General features: G+C 34.9%; 1 protein-coding gene across 1 annotated transcript in view; it reads right to left on the bottom strand.

Moving 5' to 3' along the window:
• The window catches only part of LOC149807887 (otoferlin-like), a 480268-nt gene that overhangs the window by 271601 nt on the left and 183926 nt on the right, over nt 1-24741 (bottom strand). The window contains exons 13-15 of the mRNA XM_089962251.1: nt 2154-2194; nt 1287-1473; nt 424-610 (exon numbers count right to left, since the gene is read on the bottom strand). Of these exons, the coding sequence (XP_089818377.1) occupies nt 424-610; nt 1287-1473; nt 2154-2194 (415 nt within the window). The remainder of the gene's footprint in view (nt 1-423; nt 611-1286; nt 1474-2153; nt 2195-24741) is intronic.

Genomic DNA, 24741 nt, shown 5'->3' with positions numbered 1-24741 from the left:
GTGTAGTGTATTATATTGTGTACTGTTAGTATTATATTGTGTATTGTTAGTATTATACTCTGTACTGTTAGTATTATTCTCTGTACTGTTAGTTTTATACTGTGTACTGTTAGTATTATATTGTGTACTTTTAGTATTATACTGTATACTGTTAGTTTTATACTGGGTACTTTTAGTATTATATTGTGTACTGTTAGTATTATATTGTATACTTTTAGTATTATATCGTGTTCTTTTAGTATTATACAGTATCCAACTCTACAAGAAAGTTTATATATCCTCATGACGAAGAAGATATAGAAGAAGGTTTTCTGAGACCAATGTGGTTACCGGCTAAAAATCCAGCAATAAACTTTCCTGGTAAAATGAATAAACTACCCATGATCCAAGTTCTTGTAAGAAAACTTGGTGCCTAAAATTTACCTTTTTCTCCCTCATTTTCAATCTTGGCAAGGTCTATAAAATGAGTTCCAATGACAACATCATTAACTTTGTCACTGTCTCGAAGCTGAATTTTGAGTCTCCTACAGAGCGGTGGGAACATCTCTGTGAACACAATCTGCTCATTCCATACAGGTTCATAACAGCCTTTCTTCACAGTCGTCTTGCCCTGAAATCATTAAAATGCTCAGCGTATAGGTATCAGATACATGCTAGATAAGACGATGCAGCTATAGTCGAATGCTGATTATTCCCCCTTGTTTTTGGTTTTTACTGGATAATAGTAGGATGCATTCTACAACTTCCCATAAATGTAATTTACTGCTCATGTCCAGTCTTCCTTGAGTTTTATGCAAGAAGACCCTGGAATTTTTGGTCATTTTACATTTAAAACCAGAAATATGTCAGCACAAACTAGATGTGCCTGCTTACATAATGCAGCTGAACAGCAAAATTCAAGTTAAACAGGGGCCATAACTCTATTAAATTTGGCAGAAAATGATGAAAATCAAATTTTACTTATACAAAATGTTAAAGTCCATGAAGTCTTAAATCCATGAAGACCGTCAAAAGTAACTGAGCGGAAATGAAATTCAAAATGGACAAGATGTGAATGTACATGATGCGAGTGAACAGGCTAGAAAGTCAACTTATTGAGTGGAATTTAAATTAGTAACAGACAGACAGACAGACAAAATGGACAAAACAGATAACACAACATAATATACTCTGCCTCATGGTAGGTGTGTACAAAAAAATCAATCTAACATGATATTATTTATTGGATCATAGCTGGAAAATGATTGGATAAAATGTGAATTTCAAAATATTAATCATGGAATTACCTTGTGCCCTGCAAATGAAACTTGAACATAGGGATCGACCAGATCTTTTCCCTCTCCTGTCAGTGCTTTCTTGACATTAGCCATGATGCCTGTATTCATCTTAGGAAGCCCATCAGCACGAAATATCTTGATGATAAACCTGGCTCTTTGTCGATCCGCCGAAACTCCCTCTGGGAGAAGAAGATTCCTGAAAAGTTAAATCAACATGAAACAATGTTTCTGATCCAGTCAAATTTATTTCCCCTGGAGACAAGTGTCTGCTATCTTCTGGATCAACAATTAAAAGTGCTCTAATGATATAAAATATTTATTTATGACATATTACCAAAATTGGTCAATTTAAAGATATAATTTTCTAGATATATGTTCCTATTCTTACCTGTGGCATGTCTATAAAAACCATGGGTGGCTGTGTAGAATGTTGTTGTTGTTGGATCTTGGATTTAATTTGTTTTTAAGAGGTGGTATATAACAAGCGATGTCAAATGTTTGCACTCTGACAAGTGCCTGGCTTAGATGGCTTATCAACCATAAAATGAACATCAATTCTTCTTTTTATACCAACTGTATGTTATCAGCTTTTTAATTTTTAGAATCTTTTCTGGAACAATGGCGAAAATTGCAGAAAGAGAAAACCCTGAAACAAATTTTAAAAAAAAATGCCATGCCTTGGACAGTAAGGGTTATTGCTGTTTTACCATCAAATGATCTTTCTAACTGATAGCATCTCTGATGAACACTTTATAGCCAAGTTTCATTACCTGAACAGTAATAAGATATCAGTTAGAAAAAAAACAGTAATAAAGTATCAATCAGAAAAGTGTTCAATTAATTATAAATAGCCTGATTATGGAAAAAGAAACTTACGCTTCAATGTCATCATCATCTTTATCTGTTCTGGGTGGAACCTGCAAATATGCCAGATACTATTTTTAGCATTCATCAACTCAATGATGGGGCTTTATCCAAAAACTGTCTAGATTGGTCTTATCCAATCGGCATACCAATTAACACCAGAAATGTCGAGATTGGTCTTACCCAATCAGCATACCAATTAACACCAGAACTGTCTAGATTGGTCTTACCCAATCAGCATACCAATTAACACCAGAACTATCTAGATTGGTCTTACCCAATCAGCATACCAATGAACACCAGAACTGTCTAGATTGTTCTTACCCAATCAGCATACCAATGAACACCAGAACTGTCTAGATTGGTCTTACCCAATCAGCATACCAAATAAAACCAGAACTGTCTAGATTGGTCTTACCCAATCAGCATACCAATTAACACCAGAACTGTCTAGATTGGTCTTACCCAATCAGCATACCAATTAACACCAGAACTGTCTAGATTGTTCTTACCCAATCAGCATACCAATTAACACCAGAACTGTCTAGATTGGTCTTACCCAATCAGCATACCAAATAAAACCAGAACTGTCTAGATTGGTCTTACCCAATCAGCATACCAATTAACACCAGAACTGTCTAGATTGGTCTTACCCAATCAGCATACCAGTTAACACCAGAACTGTCTAGATTGGTCTTACCCAATCAGCATACCAATTAACACCAGAACTGTCTAGATTAGTCTTACCCAATCAGCATACCAATTAACACCAGAACTGTTGAGATTGGTCTTACCCAATCAGCATACCAATTAACACCAGAATTGTCTAGATTGGTCTTACCCAATCAGCATACCAATTAACAGCAAAATTGTCTAGATTGGTCTTACCCAATCAGCATACCAATTAACACCAGAATTGTCTAGATTGGTCTTACCCAATCAGCATACCAATTAACACCAGAATTGTCTAGATTGGTCTTACCCAATCAGCATACCAATTAACAGCAAAATTGTCTAAATTGGTCTTACCCAATCAGCATACCAATTAACACCAGAATTGTCTAGATTGGTCTTACCCAATCAGCATACCAATTAACACCAGAATCTGACAACTCAAAAAGTAATAGATGATGTTACATATGCATAATGAGTCAGGTACACATATTCCAAGAATAGGTCTACTGATTTATTTCCTAACCAGAAAGTCATGCACAAAAACAAAATGAACTCTAATTTTTGTAGAGTTTACTTTAATAGGAAGCCAACAAAATTACTTTTCAGAATAAACATCAGATTAAGCCTAAAATCCACCTTGCACCAAATTTTCTAAGTCCAAAGATTCATCTATGCTTGTACTACCAGATATTAATTTTCTGATCATGTTTACATTTTCTTTACTTTTTGGTCATGTCTCTTTTTTAAACATCTGTGGAAATAAATTAAAGAAAACTGACATACATGTGTTTCTTCAAATTTATATGAGTATATATTCATCCTTCCACATCAGCTACACTGACATATACCTGTACTCTAACTCCCACCAATACTTCTATTTGAATCAGATAGTTTAGGTTATTAATTCTTCAAAGAGTATTTTCCATGATGCTATAATACATGAGTCTGCTTTCCATATGGAAAAAAGTGCTTGTGGATTAAAGTTGCAACTTTATTCCATATGGAATTTTCACTTGCTGTGAAGTACTTATGGAATTGACATGGAATAAATTGTCTGATTCCGTAAGTTTTTCAGTCCATATCTCTTCCATACGGATTCCATAAGTATTCCATATGGAATCCATGAGAAATTTCTGTATGGGACACAAACTAAATACAACAATACCTATCAACCAATCATAGGACAATATATTACACAAGCCAAAATACAATCATACCTATCAACCATACATAGGATAATATATTACACATGGCCATACAACAACTGAACACATGATAATATATTACACAAGCTATATACGGGTACATCTATACCTAACAACCAAACAAATTATAAAATATTACACAAGCTATATGCAACAATACCTAGACTACTGCAACACAATCAGAGGAAACATGTCTGACAGGAATATTTACAAATTATTCTGCTTGTGAAAAAGAGCTTGCAAACCATTCCTTGATAGTAATGAAAGCATAAAACATTTAATGAAAGACATTAGAATTTTAATAGCAAAATAGGGAAATACCTTTTTTAAAAAACTTATGTACAAAGTTTAATTTTTCTGTTTTGTTTTGTTTTTGTTGGTTTTAACAGCATTTTTAACACATTATTGGCTATATCATGCCAAGGAAATGGAGCTAAGTGACTTTCCCAAGGACACAATGAGGCAGCCAACATGGGATGGTCTGTGTGGATATCCAACCCAGGACCAGCTATCCATGACCATTTGACTACAAGTCCAATGTTCTAACAAATGAGCTTTTGCAGCTCTCTCGACAAAATTTAAAACAAAAGGTCCAATTACATGTCAAGGTCCAATTATATGTCAAGGTTAAATTACATGTCAAGGTTAAATTACATGTTAAGGTCACATTACATGTCAAGGTCCAATTACATGTTAAAGTCTAATTATATGCTAAGGACAAATTACATGTTACGGTTTAATTATATGTCAAGGTCAAATTATATGTCTATGTCCAATTACAAGACAAGAAATTATTTTATGCAACAAAATATGGCAACAATCCAAATTTAAGATCAATTTCAGCTTACCATCTTTCAGTTCCAAACCAAATAAAGAACTTGTTAAATACAAATTTTCAATATTTGGGACAACAAACTTGGAACAGAATTCTAATGAAAATTAGAAAAAGTGCAAATACAGGTACATGTTACTATACTGTAATTCACTATAAGAAAAACACAACTTCGATGCCTAATTTGACAAATTTGTTACTATTTCAAAATATCAATTCCCAATGCTTCCACTTTGCTACCTCACTATTTGTATAATGTATGTACTGTGTTTTAACACAATTTATAACATTTTCTGTCTATTAAGTTCATATATAATTTCAACTTATTTACTTTTATAGTCCTTTCCATTAACATGAAATTGTGTATTTTTTCCATCAGAAAGAATTGACAGCTGTTTGTGTTTTCCTTTGCAGTGTTTGCATCTATGCATACAGTGTATGTATCAATGTATACAGTGTATTTATCTAAGTATTCAGCATAAGTATATATACAGTGTATATATCTATGTATACAGTGTATGAATATATATATATATATATATATATATATATATATATATATATATATATATATATATATATATATATATATATATATATATATATATATATATATATATATGTTTACATTGTATATATCTGTGTACACAGTGTATGTATCTATGTATACAGTGTATATATCTATGCATATAGTGTATGTATCTTTGTACCGTATTTACCGTATATGTTGGGACACCGTATTTGTTGGGACACCATAAATTAATTTTAAAAGTAATTTTTTTGTGCACTGTATGTTCTGGGTCACATCGTTTTTTTCGAGGCGTAAGTTGTGGGACACCTTTTAAATCATTAGAAAATTACATGTTGGAAATTGCACTCCAGCTGAAATTTTATTTTAAAAAATATAAAACTGTGTACTTGAGATAAAACTCTTTAATCCACTGCAGCAGCATCTCATCAACACAACCCTTCTCCTGCACAAGTGTGATCTATTTTGGTACATGAATATTTTTTTTAGCTTTCTCATACCGCGAAAAATTGTTAGAGGCAACACACCACCTGAAGCGGAAACTGCAAGGACAAAAGTCAGATTTTTTCAAATCTGCACTAGTCTTGCTAATTCTCACACTTTTGATGCCCATCTTATCGTCAGTCCATCCAGGAATGCAATCAAAGTACACTAGAGTTTCATCCATGTTAATGATCATATTGTCAGCGAAATGATCTGTTTCTCTTCAGGCCTTCAGGAATTCATCACATGATTTTATTTTCTCCAAATCTTCTGGATGATGCTGGGTCATCGATGTTCGCACATGAAGCACTATATTGTGTAACTTTAAAAACTTCCATTGTTTCACTTTATTTTCAAAATTTTCGTGAATACTGGTAAAAAGGAACTAAAGTTAGCTTCCATATCTCGGCTGTCTTTGTATATTCAAAGCTAAAAAATAAAAAAATCGGCACACTTAAAAGACACCATAGTCGGCTTCCGAGGTCAGCTTGCTTTGAAATAAAATAATCTTTGTATTGATACCCTTTTTAAAAATATTGGCTTCCGACGTCAGCTTGCTTTGTAATAAAAATAACCTTTGTCTCTGATGTCCTGTTGGTAAGTTCAAAGAAGAAGTTTACTGCTGGCTGCCAGTTGTGTTTATTTACCACCAAGGCTTCTATGTGCTTGACATCTGTAGTAATAATTAATACAAAGGTGCACTGATGTCTGCGGGTATATAGTAATGATACTTTTGTAACCCGCGCCAGCAAAAAGATTGTCACTTGCACTCAAGTGAATGTGTTTTCAAATACTGATTTTTATTTGCGAGATACTGTCATACAGTAGACCTGGATATAAATTAATCTTGGCTATTTTGCACATAACACCATGCCATGCATGAATAGCAGTTGTCTTCAAAATATCGGTTGATTATTTCCCTCTCGTTTGCGAAATCGTTTGCTTCTCTTCTGGCCTTCAAGAATTCATCACATGATTTTATTTTCTCCAAATATTTGTGGCTCATAGACATCTGTGCACAAAGCACTATATTGTGTCACTTTAAAATTTGTTCCATTGTTTCAATTTATTTTCAAAATTCCCGTGAATACAGTTGAAAATGAACCCAAGTTTACTTCCATATCTCAGCTGTATTTGTATATTCAAAAACAAAAAATCAGCTCACTTCACAGAATCCATAGTCAGCTTCTGATGTCAGCTTGCTTTGCAATAAAATAACCTTTGTATTGACATCCTTTACCAAAAAAAAGTAACCAATGTTGGCTTCTTAGATCGGCTTGCTTTGTAATAAAAAATAATCTTTTGTCTGTGATGTCCTGTCGGTAGGTTCAAAGAAGGAGTTGACCGCTTGCTGCCAGTCGTGTTTATTCACCATCAGGGCTTTTATGTGCTTGGCATCTGTGGTTACAATTAATACAAGGTACATTGATGTCTGCGGGTAAATAGTAAGGATAATTTTGTAACCCAAGCTGGTGAAAAGATTGTCCCTTGTACTCAAGTGAATGTGTTTTCAAATGATGATTTTTATTTGCGACATACTGTCATACAGTAGACCTGGATATAATTCAATCTTGATTATTTTCCACCCAACACCGTGTCATGCGTGTATGGCGTCTTCAAGATATTGGTTGAATATTTCTCTCGTTTGCGATTTTGTTGGCTCCAGTTTTCAGTCAGATAACATGTTCAAACCTTTGAGCACAACCACACACAATTGTTTCTCAATGTTCATGTCAATGAACAACGTTGTGTGTGGTATCGGACATAACTGATAGTGATACACGCTACAGTATGGAAGCCTACAGTGTATATATCTATGTACACAGTGTATATATTTATGTATACAGCATATATATCTATGTACACAGTGTATGTACCTACGTATACAGTACATATATCTATGTATACAATGTATGTTTCTATGTATACGGTATATATATCTACATACACAGTGTATGTATTGATGTTGTTGTTATAGGGTTTAATGCCATTTTTCAGCACAAGATAGGCTATACATGGTGGCCAGTATTAATGGTGGAGGAATAACCCAGGAAAACCCCTGAAAGAACCACCGACCCACGAGAAGCTACTGGCAAGCTTTCTCACATATCCACATTGGCCAAGCCATGACGGAGAGCGCTTTAGACCACTCGGCCACTTGAGGCCCCTGTATGTATTGATGTATAGTGTATATATCTATGAATACAATGTATGTATCTATGTATACAGTGAATATATCTATGCATACAGTGTATGTATCTATGCATATAGTGTATATATATGCATACATTATATGTATCTATGTTTACAGTGTATATATCTATGTACAGTGTATGTATCTATGTATACAGTGCATATATCTATGAATACAATGTATGTATCTATGTACACAGTGTATATATCTATGCATACAGCGTATGTATCTATGTATACAGTGTATATATCTATGCATACAGTGTATGTATCTATGTATACAGTGTATATCTATGCAGTGTATGTACCTATGTATACATTGTATGTATGTGAATATGTATTACAACAGAGCATCACAAAGAGGATTTAAATCCTGCACCTCTTATTGCCTTTACATAAAGTTGCTATATTATTATTATTATTATTAGTGATGACATGTTGCACTTATTTAAATACCCCTACTGAGAGTACCCTAAGGTCAAGTACTCTTCATTTTGATATTATAGATTCTAGTACTCTATGATAAGAATACCCTCAATTTATATAGTACTTATCCTACATTTTCATGGTAACACAAAACAAAAATTGACTGTTGAAAATTCTAAGTATGACAAGGCACCTTACATGTGTGTCAAGTTTGGTTGAACAATTTACAAGCTATGCTCCAGACATTAACATGTTTATGGACAGACAGACACACAGAAAGCTAAATATTCACTGTATACCATACTCAGGGGACAGAAATGTTCTTCCAGTCCTGATATAATAGCCCTTTTATTGGCCATTAATTATCATGTACATGTACTTGTAATGGTTCACTATGATGTAATCCCATTAATTATCATATACATGTACTTGTAATGGTTCACTGTAATGGAATGTTAATAATTATCATTAACATGTACTGGTAATGGTTCACTGTAATGGAATGCCATTAATTATCATATACATGCACTTCTAATGGTTTACTGTGATGTAATCCAATTATCATATAGATGTATTTTTAATGGTTTACTGTAATGTAATTACATTAATTATTATGTACATGTACTTGTAATGGTTCACTGTGATGTAATCCTATGAATTATCATACATATGTACTTGTAATGGTTCACTATGATGTAATCCCATTAATTATCATAAAAATATACTTGTAATGGTTCACTGTGATGTAATCCCATTAATTAATGGAATTCCAGTCATTATCATATATATGTACTTGTAATGGTTCACTGTGATGCAATCAAATTAACTGTTATATACATGTACTTGTAGTGGTTCACTTAGATGTAATTCCATTAATTATCATATACATGTCCTTGTAAAGGTTCACTGGAATGTAATCCCATTACTTATCATATACATGTACTTGTAAAGGTTCACTGTGATATAATCCCATTAATTATCATATACAAGTACGTGTAAAGGTTCACTGTGATGTAATCCCATTAATTATCATATACATGTACTTGTAAAGGTTCACTGTGATGTAATCCCATTAATTATCATATACATGTACTTGTAAAGGTTCACTGTGATGTAATCCCATTAATTATCATATACAGGTACGTGTAAAGGTTCACTGTGATGTAATCCCATTACTTATCATATACATGTACTTGTAAAGGTTCACTGTGATGTAATCCCATTAATTATCATATACAGGTACGTGTAAAGGTTCACTGTGATGTAATCCCATTAATTATCATATACATGTACTTGTAAAGGTTCACTGTGATGTAATCCCATTAATTATCATATACAGGTACGTGTAAAGGTTCACTGTGATGTAATCCCATTAATTATCATATACATGTACTTGTAATGGTTAAGAAGAATAAAGCCATCTATGTCTCCAATCAAACCAAAGTTATAATGAAGTCAACAATATTTCAATAGCAAATGGCACACATACATTACTAGTTTCAGATATATACCAAAGTTATAATGAAGTCAACAATATTATAATAGCAAATGGCATGCATACATTACTTGTGTCAGATATATACCAAAGTTATAATGAAATCAACAATATTTCAATAGCAAATGGCATGCATACATTACTAGAGTCAAATAACTATCAAGAATCATTGGGATATACTGAATGGTTTTGGAGTTTTGCCAAGAAACTAAAGTATGACTGGTGGACTGATGGACAGACTGATGGATTTATGGACAGACTGTGGGACTGGTGGACAGACTGAGAGACTGAGGACAGACTGAGCGATATAAATTTAATAAATATTGAAAGTTGAAGAATTCTGAATGTAATTACCCACATCTAGATCCCTATTTGAATATGTGCATATGGATTCATTTAGACACCTTTATAGATCACTTGTTGATATTGTATACGGATTAATTTAGACACCTTGATAGCTTACTAATAGAATATGTGTATATGGATTAATTTAGACACCTTGATAGCTAACTAGCTGAATATGTGTATATGGATTAATTTAGACACCTTGATAGCTTACTAACAGAATATGTGTATATGGATTAATTTAGACACCTTGATAGCTTACTAATAGAATATGTGTATATGGATTAATTTAGACACCTTGATAGCTTACTAATAGAATATGTGTATATGGATTAATTTAGACGCCTTGATAGCTTACTAATAGAATATGTGTATATGGATTAATTTAGACACCTTGATAGCTTACTAATAGAATATGTGGATATGGATTAATTTAGACACCTTTATATACTAGTTGAATATGTGTATATGGATTAATTTAGACACCTTGATAGCTTACTAATAGAACATGTGTATATAGATTAATTTAGACACCTTGATAGCTTACTAACAGAATATGTGTATATGGATTAATTTAGACACCTTGATAGCTTACTAATAGAATATGTGTATATGGATTAATTTAGACACCTTGATAGCTAACTAGTTGAATATGTGTATATGGATTAATTCAGACACCTTGATAGCTTACTAACAGAATATGTGTATATGGATTAATTTAGACACCTTGATAGCTAACTAGTTGAATATGTGTATATGGATTAATTTAGACACCTTGATAGCTTACTAACAGAATATGTGTATATGGATTAATTTAGACACCTTGATAGCTAACTAGTTGAATATGTGTATATGGATTAATTTAGACACCTTGATAGCTTACTAATAGAACATGTGTATATAGATTAATTTAGACACCTTGATAGCTTACTAACAGAATATGTGTATATGGATTAATTTAGACACCTTGATAGCTAACTAGTTGAATATGTGTATATGGATTAATTTAGACACCTTGATAGCTTACTAACAGAATATGTGTATATGGATTAATTTAGACACCTTGATAGCTAACTAGTTGAATATGTGTATATGGATTAATTTAGACACCTTGATAGCTAACTAGTTGAATATGTGTATATGGATTAATTTAGACACCTTGATAGCTTACTAATAGAATATGTGTATATGGATTAATTTAGACACCTTTATATACTAGTAGAATATGTGTATATGGATTAATTTAGACACCTTGATAGCTAACTAATAGAATATGTGTATATAGATTAATTTAGACACCTTGATAGCTTACTAATAGAATATGTGTATATGGATTAATTTAGACACCTTGATAGCTAACTAGTTGAATATGTGTATATGGATTAATTTAGACACCTTGATAGCTAACTAGTTGAATATGTGTATATGGATTAATTCAGACACCTTGATAGCTTACTAATAGAATATGTGTATATGGATTAATTAAGACACCTTGATAGCTAACTAGTTGAATATGTGTATATAGATTAATTTAGACACCTTGATAGCTTACTAATAGAATATGTGTATATGGATTAATTTAGACACCTTGATAGCTAACTAGTTGAATATGTGTATATGGATTAATTTAGACACCTTGATAGCTAACTAGTTGAATATGTGTATATGGATTAATTCAGACACCTTGACAGCTTACTAATAGAATATGTGTATATGGATTAATTTGATAGCTAACTAGTTGAATATGTGTATATGGATTAATTTAGACACCTTGATAGCTTACTAACAGAATATGTGTATATGGATTAATTTAGACACCTTGATAGCTAACTAGTTGAATATGTGTATATGGATTAATTTAGACACCTTGATAGCTTACTAATAGAATATGTGTATATGGATTAATTTAGACACCTTGATAGCTAACTAGTTGAATATGTGTATATGGATTAATTCAGACACCTTGATAACTAACTAGTTGAATATGTGTATATGGATAATTTAGACACCTTGATAGCTTACTAATAGAATATGTGTATATGGATTAATTTAGACACCTTGATAGCTAACTAGTTGAATATGTGTATATGGATTAATTCAGACACCTTGATAACTAACTAGTTGAATATGTGTATATGGATTAATTCAGACACCTTGATAACTAACTAGTTGAATATGTGTATATGGATAATTTAGACACCTTGATAGCTTACTAATAGAATATGTGTATATGGATTAATTTAGACACCTTGATAGCTAACTAGTTGAATATGTGTATATGGATAATTTAGACACCTTGATAGCTAACTCGTCACTTAAGTGCTTACTTAAGCATAGTTTATACACAGCAATAGGTGACCCACTCACAACCATTCTTGCAAATAGTCCGTATTAACATGCATGAGATGTATTAATACATCACATGCCAGCCAATCAAAACAGTCCCAGCTGTCATGTGCAGTGTCCTTTGTTTCAACTGTCTGTTCTAGTTTGGAGCTGATAGCGACAGCATGCATATTTTGGTCGAAACAACTGTTACAAATTTGTTTGTTTGCATCCTTTGCTAACTTTCAACAATACATACTTTTCTTACCGGATCTACAATTCCTAGTTTATATGTATCATCCTATTCCAGGATTTCATCGGAAGTTTTAGCTGCCATTCATTGTAGCCTCCGGGAGTTTATTTGTTTGCAAACAATGGCGTCACACTCTACAAGACAGAGGTCAGTCCCATACGACTTGGACAATCCGTTTAACTGGACTACTCTCTATTTAAAGCGGAAACTAGAGTCCATAGGCATTAAAGTGTCTTCTGCTCTCCTGAAGCACGCCTTGAGGCAGCTATATATGGATAATGTACCTTCCACGAGTTCATGGCCTGCTGATCATGTACTGAGACAATCGAGGGACAGCCCACCTTGCGCGCAACCCAGCATATGTCAGTCGGAAGTAGAAACGGCATCCCTCACGCCACAGCTAACTCCACGATGAAGTCGCCGTAGTGCGACAGTTGTTCTTGCTAATGCGGCAGAGGGATACAATGAAGCGGAAATGGCAATACAATGTAGTATTCCGGAAGTAGGAGCTACTTCCAACATGGCCACCATTGCTAAAAACACATTGACTCCAGCCAACATAATGACTTCAATCAACTCCATTCAGCGTTCAATCGCAGATCTAAATAATTCAATTACCACCATCATGGCACGACAACAGGCGTCTTCTTCGGAGTTATTCGTAACCAGCTCTACACATCATTCTTCATTGCCAGTAGCCCAGCCTGCATTGTTGCACGATCAGCTGATGCAGTCTCAAGGAGTTTCGCAAGAAATACTACCAGCAATCGACGTGGTATCCGAAAGCCAGCGGAAACAGACTCTCGAGGGTAAGCACATCAATCTTGCTACTCTTTTGCTACCACACTTTGAATCGGATCTATCAAAAATCAGGATGACAAGGCTGGGAAGAATGATCCCCAATTACATAAGCGGCTCAGTCTAAATGAATTTATAACGGCTTTCGGCAAATTTAAATGTACCATCTGTTCAGTCTACCCCAAGAGACAACATGTTTATAAACATTGTTTTTCTTCATTGAACACTGAAGGCTTCCCAACTATTAATTCTTGGGGGACAACATCTGCTGCACATATGTTTTCTTTGGGCACTCACTTCATTCCATTCTGTTTATTCACCCAAGAATCTAATGTCAGCACTATATGGTGTATTCAAACTAAACCACTGAGTGAAGTCCACACAGTTGCCGCTGTCATCCCAACCTTCGTTGGACAGCCCAGTCTTCGCTGGGCTCCTTCAGTTTCCACTGAAGCAAATTTACTCAAGGGTTATCCATAACATTCTGTCAGGGAGTTTCACAGACCAGCTGTGACCTCTGTACAACCATGTTGTGCCATTCAGTAGCAGCTGAATCACTCACTGACAGAATGAACAAAACAGTTTCATAAGTAGCAGCAGACAGTCCTCCTTGGCAAACAGTATAATTATAAATAAAACTTTAACTGGATCTGTGTTTTATTGTGTATAAATAGTTGAATATGTGTATATGGATTAATTTAGACACCTTGATAGCTTACTAATAGACTATGTGTATATGGATTAATTTAGACACCTTGATAGCTTACAAATAGAATATGTGTATATGGATTAATTTAGACACCTTGATAGCTTACTAATAGAATATGTGTATATGGATTAATTTAGACACCTTGATAGCTTACTAATAGAATATGTGCATATGGATTAATTTAGACACCTTGATAGCTTACTAATAGAATATGTGTATATGGATTAATTTAGACACCTTGATGGCTTACTAATAGAATATGTGTATATGGACTAATTTAGAGACCTTGATAGTTCACTAATGAAATACATGTATGTGGATTAATTTAGACACCTTGACATATCACTAGTTCATTGTGTATATTGATTAATTTAGACATACTGATAGATCACTATTTGAATAGGCATATACAAATTAATTTTGATATGATAGATCACTAGATGAATGTGTATACAATATTATTTAGACACCTTGATAGCTCATTGGTTGAATGTGTATATGAATTTATTTAGACATCCTGATAGCTCACAAGTTGAATGTATATATCGATTAATTTAGACACCCTGAAAGCTCACTAATTGAATGTGTATGTGGGTTAATTTCAACACCTTGATAGCTCATAAGCTGAATGTGTATAAGGATTAATTAAGACACCTTGATAGCTCACTATTTGTACATGCATAAGAATTTATTTAAACACCTTGACAGATCACTAGTTGAATACGTGTATGCAGATAATTTTGACATCTTTTTAGAACACTAATTAATATGTGTATATAGTTTAATTTAGATCGAGTTTTGAAGTTTTGCTTTGAAAACAAATGTTTGAATGATGGATGCATAAACATATACCTTTCATAATAAAGATACAAGAAAAACAATTTAAGAGTACTATTTAAATGGATTAACTGTGAATAGTAAAGTAACATATACACTATTAGCATAAAGAATGTACAAATCTACACCAGTAGTGTAATGAATGCACACATTTATACTATTAGTCTAATGAATGTAGAAATCTAAATCATCAATCTAATGAATGTACAAATCTACAAAATTAATCTAATGAATGTAGAAATCGACAACATTAATCTAATTAATGTAGAAATCGACACCATTAGTGTAATAAATTGTAGCAAGGCATCTTTGCTGACTTTGTAAATAGTTCCCAAAGCTAGCCTGTTAAGTGATAGAGGTCACACTAGGTCACTGTGTTTGTCTAATGGTGCCCTAAAGTGGAGAGACATCTGATAAGGACAGAGGCTGACTGGTGTGTGCTCTCTAGGCAGTGATACTGTTATAGGCTTCAGATGTAAGGTTAATGACCTTGTGATCTTGGAAAAGATTGTAATATGTCACTGTCAGGAACAGTTATAGGGAGGATAGAAAAATCTGAGAAAATCTAGAAGTTAGGTTAGTATAACAGAGTCCATTGTAAGATCTAGACCGGGTTGCATGCTACACAATTTGGTGGCAGCGGTGGGATTATGTTTTCGTAAAGTAGCTGCAAACCCTGGAAAATCTTAAGAATAAATGAAAATGGCGCAATTGCAGACAGTCTTGTCAATGATGGATGCACAAGAAAGAATTAACCATGAAATTCAGCAACTGGAACGTGAAATAGAAGAAAGTACACGTAGGACTATCGGAATTGAACATCAAATAACGCCATCGAGACCCCGGGAAAGAAATCAAGCACCCCAAAGAAGATTAGAATTTTCGGAACAAAATAAACTGAAACGACCACTTGTAACGCCACAAACGTTCGACGGTTCCACACCACTGATGGACTTTCAAGCACATTTTAGTACGTGTGCCGGGATAAACAAATGGACTCAAGAAGAGAAAGGGCTTTATCTAGCAGTGAGTCTCAGGGGTCAGGCCCAACAGCTATTGGGATCTGGAACTCCAGATTATGACAGGCTCATGGATTCACTAGAAAGAAGGTTAGCGCCAAAAAACCAAACGGAAATTTACAGAGTACAACTAAAAAGCCGCCTTAGAAGGGAACATGAAACACTTCCAGAATTGGGACAAGCGATACGCTGCCTCACTTCCCAAGCATATCCAAAGGCGCCAGAAGAATTACTCGAAACACTGTCGAAGGAACAATTTATTGATTCTTTAACTGACAGCGAACTTAGGTTAAGAATACAGCAAGCACGCCCTAAAACCCTGGATGAAGCCATTCAGATTGGAGTAGAACTCGAAGCCTTTAATAGAGCCGAGCTTCAGCGAAAGGATTTGGGAAGATATGCATGAACCATTACAATATCTGATGCAGGGTCACGTGATATCCAGGAACTTAAGAAAGAAGTTGCGGAACTCAAGACATTACTAAAGGATTTGATGGTAAAATCTGCAGGGAAAACCGAAACGAAGGCAAGATCTTGTTACAAGTGTGGAGAAATAGGGCATTTCAAAAGAGACTGTCCAAAAAGCAAGCCCAAACTGTCGGAAAACTAGGGTGGGCCCACCCCAAGGGCCAGGAGTGGGACCGTGATTCCAGGCCTAGGAATATAACTGGACAGGCAACGATGAAAGATGCTGGGATGTACCTTCCGGGATCTGTACACGGAATACGTGTCAATTTCTTAATAGACACAGGTGCTACGGTTACCATGATAGCAAAGGGTGTCTATGAGAGGATGGCTCCGGAATATCGACCTCGGTTACATGAGGTTACTGGGCACGTTCTGTGTGCAAATGGGAAACCGCTAGAAGTAGTCGGGAAAGGAAAGTTTACCTTGTCGTTCGGAGGAAAACGTCACGAGCATTGCGTTATCGTTGCAATGATGGGCTTGACAGCAGAAGGAGTGTTAGGATTGGATTTCCTAGAAAACGTAGGAAGCAAAATTGATTTTGTGAATCACAGTTTAACTATTGGGGACGCCATTTTATCGTACGATGTGATCAAATCAATTTCGATGGAGTGCGCTAGAGTTGTGTTATCAGAGACAATATCGATCCCTGCAAGGCACGAAATGAACATTCCTTGCAAATTACAAACAGAAGGGGATAACCACGCGTTCGGTTCGATCGGGGTTATGGAACCAGAGGGACGATTTGTTGAAAATAAGCAACTTCTATTAGGAAAAGTGCTTATTAGGGCTACATCCAACGATGTCATTCCTCTAAGGGTCATGAACGTTACCGATGAAACAAAAGTTGTCCATGCTGGAACTGTTATGGGTCTTTATGTACCGGTGGATGACGATGATGTTGGTGATGTTTCTGGAGAATTATTGGCTGAAGTGGAAACCTTCCAAATGCCTGAACACCTGAAAAAGTTATCTCAAGAAACGAAAAAGGGTCTTACATTGGCGAAATGCAAGAAAGTCGACCAACTTCTATGTACGTTCTCGGGTTTATTTGCTAAATCAAAAGATGATCTTGGCAGAACCAATCAAATACGTCACAAGATAAATACAGGCGATGCAAGACCAGTAAAACAACCGCTACGTAGAATTCCGATTCACTCAAGAGATGAATTTGAGGACCATGTTGAGAGTATGTTAACTCAAGGCATTATAGAGCCATCATTAAGCCCCTGGGCTTCGCCTATAGTGCTGGTGTGTAAGAAGGATGAAACGATTCGTTTTTGTGTCGACTATAGAGCAGTCAATCAACTGACTGTGAAGGACGCGTATCCTCTACCACGTATAGACGATTCATTGGACCGACTTTCAGGTGTATCGTGGTTTTCTACCCTTGATTTAATGAGTGGATATTGGCAAGTAGAAATGGAAGAGAAAGATAAACCCAAAACAGCTTTTATAACACCAAATGGCTTATATCAGTTTCGTGTAATGCCTTTTGGATTATGCAATTCAGGTTCCACCTTCGAAAGGCTGATGGAGACTATTTTAGCAGGTTTACAATGGAAAACGTGTCTAATATATCTGGACGACATAATTATTTTCGGCAAAACTTTCGACAAGGAGCTAAGCCGTCTACAGGAAGTTTTCACTCGATTGCAACAGGCGGGCCTTAAACTTAAACCCTCCAAGTGTCACTTGTTTGCACACTAAGTGGCATTCTTAGGGCATATCGTGTCTGAAGAGGGGATTAAAACCGACCCTGAAAAAATCGAGGCGGTGAAATCTTGGACTACGCCAACGAATGTGAAGGAGCTTCGCAGCTTCCTGGGGCTTTGTTCATACTATAGGAGATTCATAAAAGACTTTTCGTCAATCGCTAGTTGTTTACATAAACTGACAGAGTCAGGACGGGCGTTTAAATGGACTAAGGAATGTGGAGAAGCGTTTGAAATGCTAAAAGCTAAGTTAACAACAGCACCAATACTCACATACCCTGACATTTCAAAACAATTCATTTTGGATACCGATGCTAGTGAAAATGGAATCGGTGCAGTAATTTCCCAGGTTCTCAAAGGTCGCGAAAAAGTCGTAGCGTATGGAAGTAGGACACTGTCGAAATCAGAGCGATCCTATTGCGTGACGTGGAAAGAATTACTTGCTATAGTGTACTTTGTGAAACATTTCAAGCCATACTTGTATGGGAAATGATTTCTCATTCGGACTGATCACAATGCATTACACTGGCTTATGACGTTAAAGGACCCAGAAGGTCAACTGGCTAGATGGCTTGAGATGCTGGCTCAGTATGACTTTGAAATCCTACACCGACCAGGACTGCATCATGGAAATGCGGATGCATTATCAAGAAAGCCATGCCGACAATGCGGGAGACAAACGCATGTTGCAAACATTGGAAACGACGAGGAGAAAAACGCACTACAAACAGTTGCTGTAAGTACGTTATGTTCCAGAACTCATAATAATGGTACGTATGCATCGGCAGATATGGTATCAAAGCTGCTGGAATCTCAGCACGCCGATAATGACCTATCCATAGTTAGACAGTGGGTGACTGGTGGCGTAAGGCCATGCTGGAATGAAGTATCAGGCCAAAGCAATGAAGTTAAAAGTTTATGGGCTCAATGGGACCAACTTGAGTTTCACAATGGATTATTGTGCCGGAGATACCAAACGTGTGATGGTAAAGCGGGACGTCATCAAGCTATTGTCCCCTATGAGCTCAGGAAAAGTGTATTAAAATTTTCTCATGATAGTAAAACTGGAGGCCATCTAGGGATTTCAAAAACCCTTAATAAAATCAGGCAAGGATATTATTGGGTTGGGCTACAACATGATGTTAGGGACTGGTGCAGTACATGTGAAGTATGTGCAAGAAAAAAGTCCCCAGGCAAGAAGAGAAGAGCCCCGATGCAACTCTGCAAATCAGGAAGTCCGATGGATAGAATAGCATTGGATATTATGGGACCGTTGCCAGAAACTTCACTTGGGAATAAATATATCCTGGTAAGTGGAGACTATTTTACTAAATGGACAGAGGCATTTGCACTTCCTAATCAGGATGCCGTAGCCATAGCCAGTGTACTTGTTGAAGAGATAATCTGCAGATTTGGCATGCCCCATCAAATTCATTCGGATAAAGGGACACAATTTGAATCTGAAATTTTCCAAGAAATGTGCAGATTGCTGGGTATCGAAAAGACAAGGACAACTGCTTACCACCCACAGAGTGATGGAATGGTTGAAAGGTTCAACAGAACGCTCGCTGTGATGCTTTCTGCATATGTAAATGAACATCAGGATAACTGGGATGAACACTTGCCGTATTTAACAATGGCGTATCACGCAGCTGTCCAAGAGTCTACGAATTTCACTCCAAATTTCTTGATGCTTGGTAGGGAAGTGACCGTTCCACTCGATATTCAATTTGGACGGCCACCAGATACATATTCTCGAAATACCTGGGTTGAGAAACTTTCGGAAACGATGCGTTTAGCTCATCAATTTGCAAGGAACCACCTTAACCAAAGTATGTTACGCCAGAAGAGATTCTACGACAGTCGATTGAAATGGGAACAGTTCAAACCAGGTGATTTGGTTTGGGTTTACACTCCACAAAGGAAAACAGGACTTTCAAGTAAATTGCTGTCTTGGTGGAAGGGACCATTTCAAGTTGTTAAAAAACTGAGTGATGTGACATACCGCGTAAAGTGTGGATATAGGGGCAAATCGCAAGTGATTCACGTGGACAGGATTAAATCATGTAAAGTCCGAAATAACAACGATAATGAGGATATGCGTCAAAGTGATGATGATATCGATGAACATGACAATGCTAGCTACGATAATCTCGATGATACATCCAGAAATGAGGATCTACCTTGGCCATACCCTATGGAAAGTACCGCCTTGGAACACCTGTTACCAATGACCCAGAGTGGACGCCAAAGGCGACGCCCGGGCTGGTGGAAAGAATATACGTTTTAGATAGAAACTTTAATTCCAAAATTCGTATGAATTACTATGAACTTCAGTTGTGGAAATTTAAAAAGTTAAAAAAAAAAAAAAAAAAAAGAAGTGCTGAAAGTGGATACCATTAAGTTAAAATAGGACTTATCTGAAATATTCAGCTGGATTTGCCATGTGTGACTATACATTTAGAACTCTTGAATTATACAATAGAGCTTGCTTATGCTAAACAAAAAGAACTTTAATCGCAACGATTTTTTTTTTTATAATGTCTAGTCTTATTTAATATTTTTTTTTTTTGAAGCTTTAAAAAAAAATATCTAATATATGTTGCAGTTTTAGTGTGAGGACACACTTAATCGGAGGCATGGGTAATTTTGGGTAATTTGTAGCAAGGCATCTTTGCTGACTTTGTAAATAGTTCCCAAAGCTAGCCTGTTAAGTGATAGAGGTCACACTAGGTCACTGTGTTTGTCTAATGGTGCCCTAAAGTGGAGAGACGATCTGATAAGGACAGAGGCTGACTGGTGTGTGCTCTCTAGGCAGTGATACTGTTATAGGCTTCAGATGTAAGGTTAATGACCTTGTGATCTTGGAAAAGATTGTAATATGTCACTGTCAGGAACAGTTATAGGGAGGATAGAAAAATCTGAGAAAATCTAGAAGTTAGGTTAGTATAACAGAGTCCATTGTAAGATCTAGACCGGGTTGCATGCTACAAAATTTACAAATCTACACCATTACTCCAATGACTGTGGAAATATACACAAGTAGTCCAATGAATGTAAAAATCTACACCATTAGTCTAATGAATGTAGAAATCTACACCATTATTCTAATACATTTACAAATCTACACAATTAGTGTAACAAATGGACAAATCTACATCATTAGTCTAATGAATATACAAAATTTGACAGATATCTGAAAGATCTCTGGATTGCCAGAAATGAAAGTGGATAATGAATGGATAGAAAGACAAATAAATAAAACAAGAAAACGAAATTAAGAACTGTAGATATTGTATAATGGGTATCTACATTACTAGTTAAATATGTGTATATGGATTAATCTAGACACCTTGATAGATCACTAGTTGAATATGTGTATAAGGATTAATTTAAACACCTTGATAAATCACTAGTTGAATAGGTGTATACGGATTAATTTAGACACCTTGATAGATCACTAGTTGAATATGTGTCTAAGGATTAATTCAGACACCATTATAGCTCACTAGTTGAATATGTGTATAAGGATTAATTTAGACACCTTGATAGATCACTAGTTGAATATGTGTATAAGGATTAATTTAAACACCTTGATAGATCACTAGTTGAATATGTGTCTAAGGATTAATTCAGACACCATTATAGCTCACTAGTTGAATATGTGTATAAGGATTAATTTAGACACCTTGATAGATCACTAGTTGAATATGTGTATAAGGATTAATTTAAACACCTTGATAGATCACTAGTTGAATATGTGTCTAAGGATTAATTCAGACACCATTATAGCTCACTAGTTGAATATGTGTATAAGGATTAATTTAGACACCTTGATAGATCACTAGTTGAATATGTGTCTAAGGATTAATTCAGACACCATTATAGCTCACTAGTTAAATATGTGTATATGGATTAATTTAGACACCTTGATTGATCACTAGTTGAATATGTGTATATGGATTGATTTAGACACCTTGATAGATCACTAGTTGAATATGTGTCTAAGGATTAAATAAGACACCATTATAGTTCACTAGTTAAATATGTATATCATGTTTCATGTAGATATCTTAATGGTTTAATGGTTATGCTCTGGAAATGAATGTGTTTAGAAAAGATGAATGGATAAAAACTAGACCAGGATATGAAAACTACTGACAATGAAAAATTTAGAAAAGCAAAAGGAAAATGAAGTCCACTACTGTAATAAATGACACAGGTTTCACATAGATATCTCAAATGGTTTTGAAGTTCAAATCTGAAAATAAAAGGTGTCATTGATGGAAGGAAGAAGAAACAAATGAAACAGTCAGCATACTGAAATGGCCGATCTGTGAATAGCAATCTGCATAACCACATACACTAGGTTAATACATTCAGTGTATCTCTATCAAAAACATGGTTATTAATGTACATAAATTATTTACAATCCATACACAATGTAGGTTATGTACTCCACACAATGTGTACTTGAAAATGCATCAACCACTATAATGAACATTTATTGTTGCATACGGTCAATATTTACTGTTCAGCAAAATCAATAACTCTGCACAATTATAAAGATGCTGGTGCTTGTCAATTAGAAGCTGCTTTCTAAATGCCTGTAGCTATGAATTTATGCATCACTCAGAAAGACAGAGTGGGAATGACAGAAAAAGACCTCAGATATAAATAGTGGCCATTCTGAACAATTGCCAAGTCCATGGTTGTTGTTATGTCATAATAACTCTATGATCAGAATGACTTGATGAGATGATGAGATATCATTACGAATAACAACATAACCAATAGTATTAGACTATGAATCTGACTGTTTTCCTGAATTTATTTATTCAGATGTTTATTTAATTCAAATAATAATAATAATAATATTTAGAAGGTAACCCAATAACTACAGTATCCTACATTTTCTTGAAGCCTTCTACATAAAATGTGGAAAACATCATATACAATATTTACAACATAATTTAAAGTGTCGTATGCAATAGCCAGATGTTGTTAAATATACAAGAAAATGCTTTTCTTTAAATAGCTTTTGATTAGCACTCTTTCAGCTGTTTTGAGAAATACTGCTCAATATGAAAGCACCTGAATATTGCAGAGGTTTTCTGAAGATATTTAATTTTGGCTTGTGAAGTCAAAGAATCCAAGCAGGAACAGATCTTAATCCATACACAGATGAGTCTATTGCAAATAATGAATAATTCCTAAGATATTGTGGTCAATTTTTTGAAAAGACTTACATAATAATAATTTTTAGTAATCAATCCTTCGAGATTAATCCAGCCATTTCAAGTAATGGATGAAAGGCTACCTTTCCCAAACATAATTCTGTCTGCTCTTGTCTGTAGATTTAACAATCTGTCAATATTTTGTTCAGCACAATCTCCTCAAACAGTGTTACAATATTTTTTAAAAATGGCAAAATAGAAGCCTTACAACAGAGAATCCTTATTTCCACATGGAGATATTATCTTAGAAAGTAGGGTAACTTTTTAGGTAAGAGCTTTATAAGCACTATCAACCTAATCATTCCAAGGCAAAAGTCTGTTCACATGAAAACCTAAAAGTTTATGACTTGCTGCATTCTCAATTTCACATCCTTTTAAAGTTAAATTTAAACGTGTTTGGTCTAATTTGTGTCTGCCATTGAAAGTTGTTATCAGGGTACATTTTGTTTATTACCAGTTATATGCATATCATTTTTGTGGCACTAATCTTTGATTTTGTTCAAGTCATTGCATAAGGTTGATTGCACAGCATTTATAGATGATCCAGATGAATGAAGGGTAAAATCATCAGCAAAAAGTTCAACATTTGATAACCTTACAATGAAGGGTATAATCATCAGCAAGAAAGGTCAACATTTGATAACCTTGCAATGAAGGGTATAATCATCAGTGAAAAGGTCAACATTTGATAACCTTGCAATGAAGGGTATAATCATTAGCAAAAAGGTCAACATTTGATAACCTTGCAATGAAGTGTATAATCATCAGCAAAATGGTCAACACTTCATACATTTGTAATGAAGGGTAGAATCATCAGCAAAATGGTCAACAAACGATAACCTTGCAATGAAGGGTATAATCATCAGCAAAATGGTCAAGATTTGATAACCTTGAAATGAAGGGTAAAATCATCAGCAAAAACATCAACATTTGATAACCTTACAATGAAGGGTATAATCATCATCAAAAAGATACACATTTGAAACAAATGTAATGAAGGGTTGACTCGTCAGCAAAAAGGTTAACATTTGATACAGTGTAATGAAGTATTGAATCATC

The sequence above is a fragment of the Sinohyriopsis cumingii genome, chromosome 1 (assembly GCF_028554795.1).
Source record: "Sinohyriopsis cumingii isolate HCF-2022 chromosome 1, ASM2855479v2, whole genome shotgun sequence".
Taxonomy (NCBI): Eukaryota; Metazoa; Mollusca; class Bivalvia; order Unionida; family Unionidae; genus Sinohyriopsis; species Sinohyriopsis cumingii.
The sequence above is the reverse complement of the archived record's forward strand: the minus strand, read 5'-3'. Positions and strand labels throughout refer to the sequence as shown.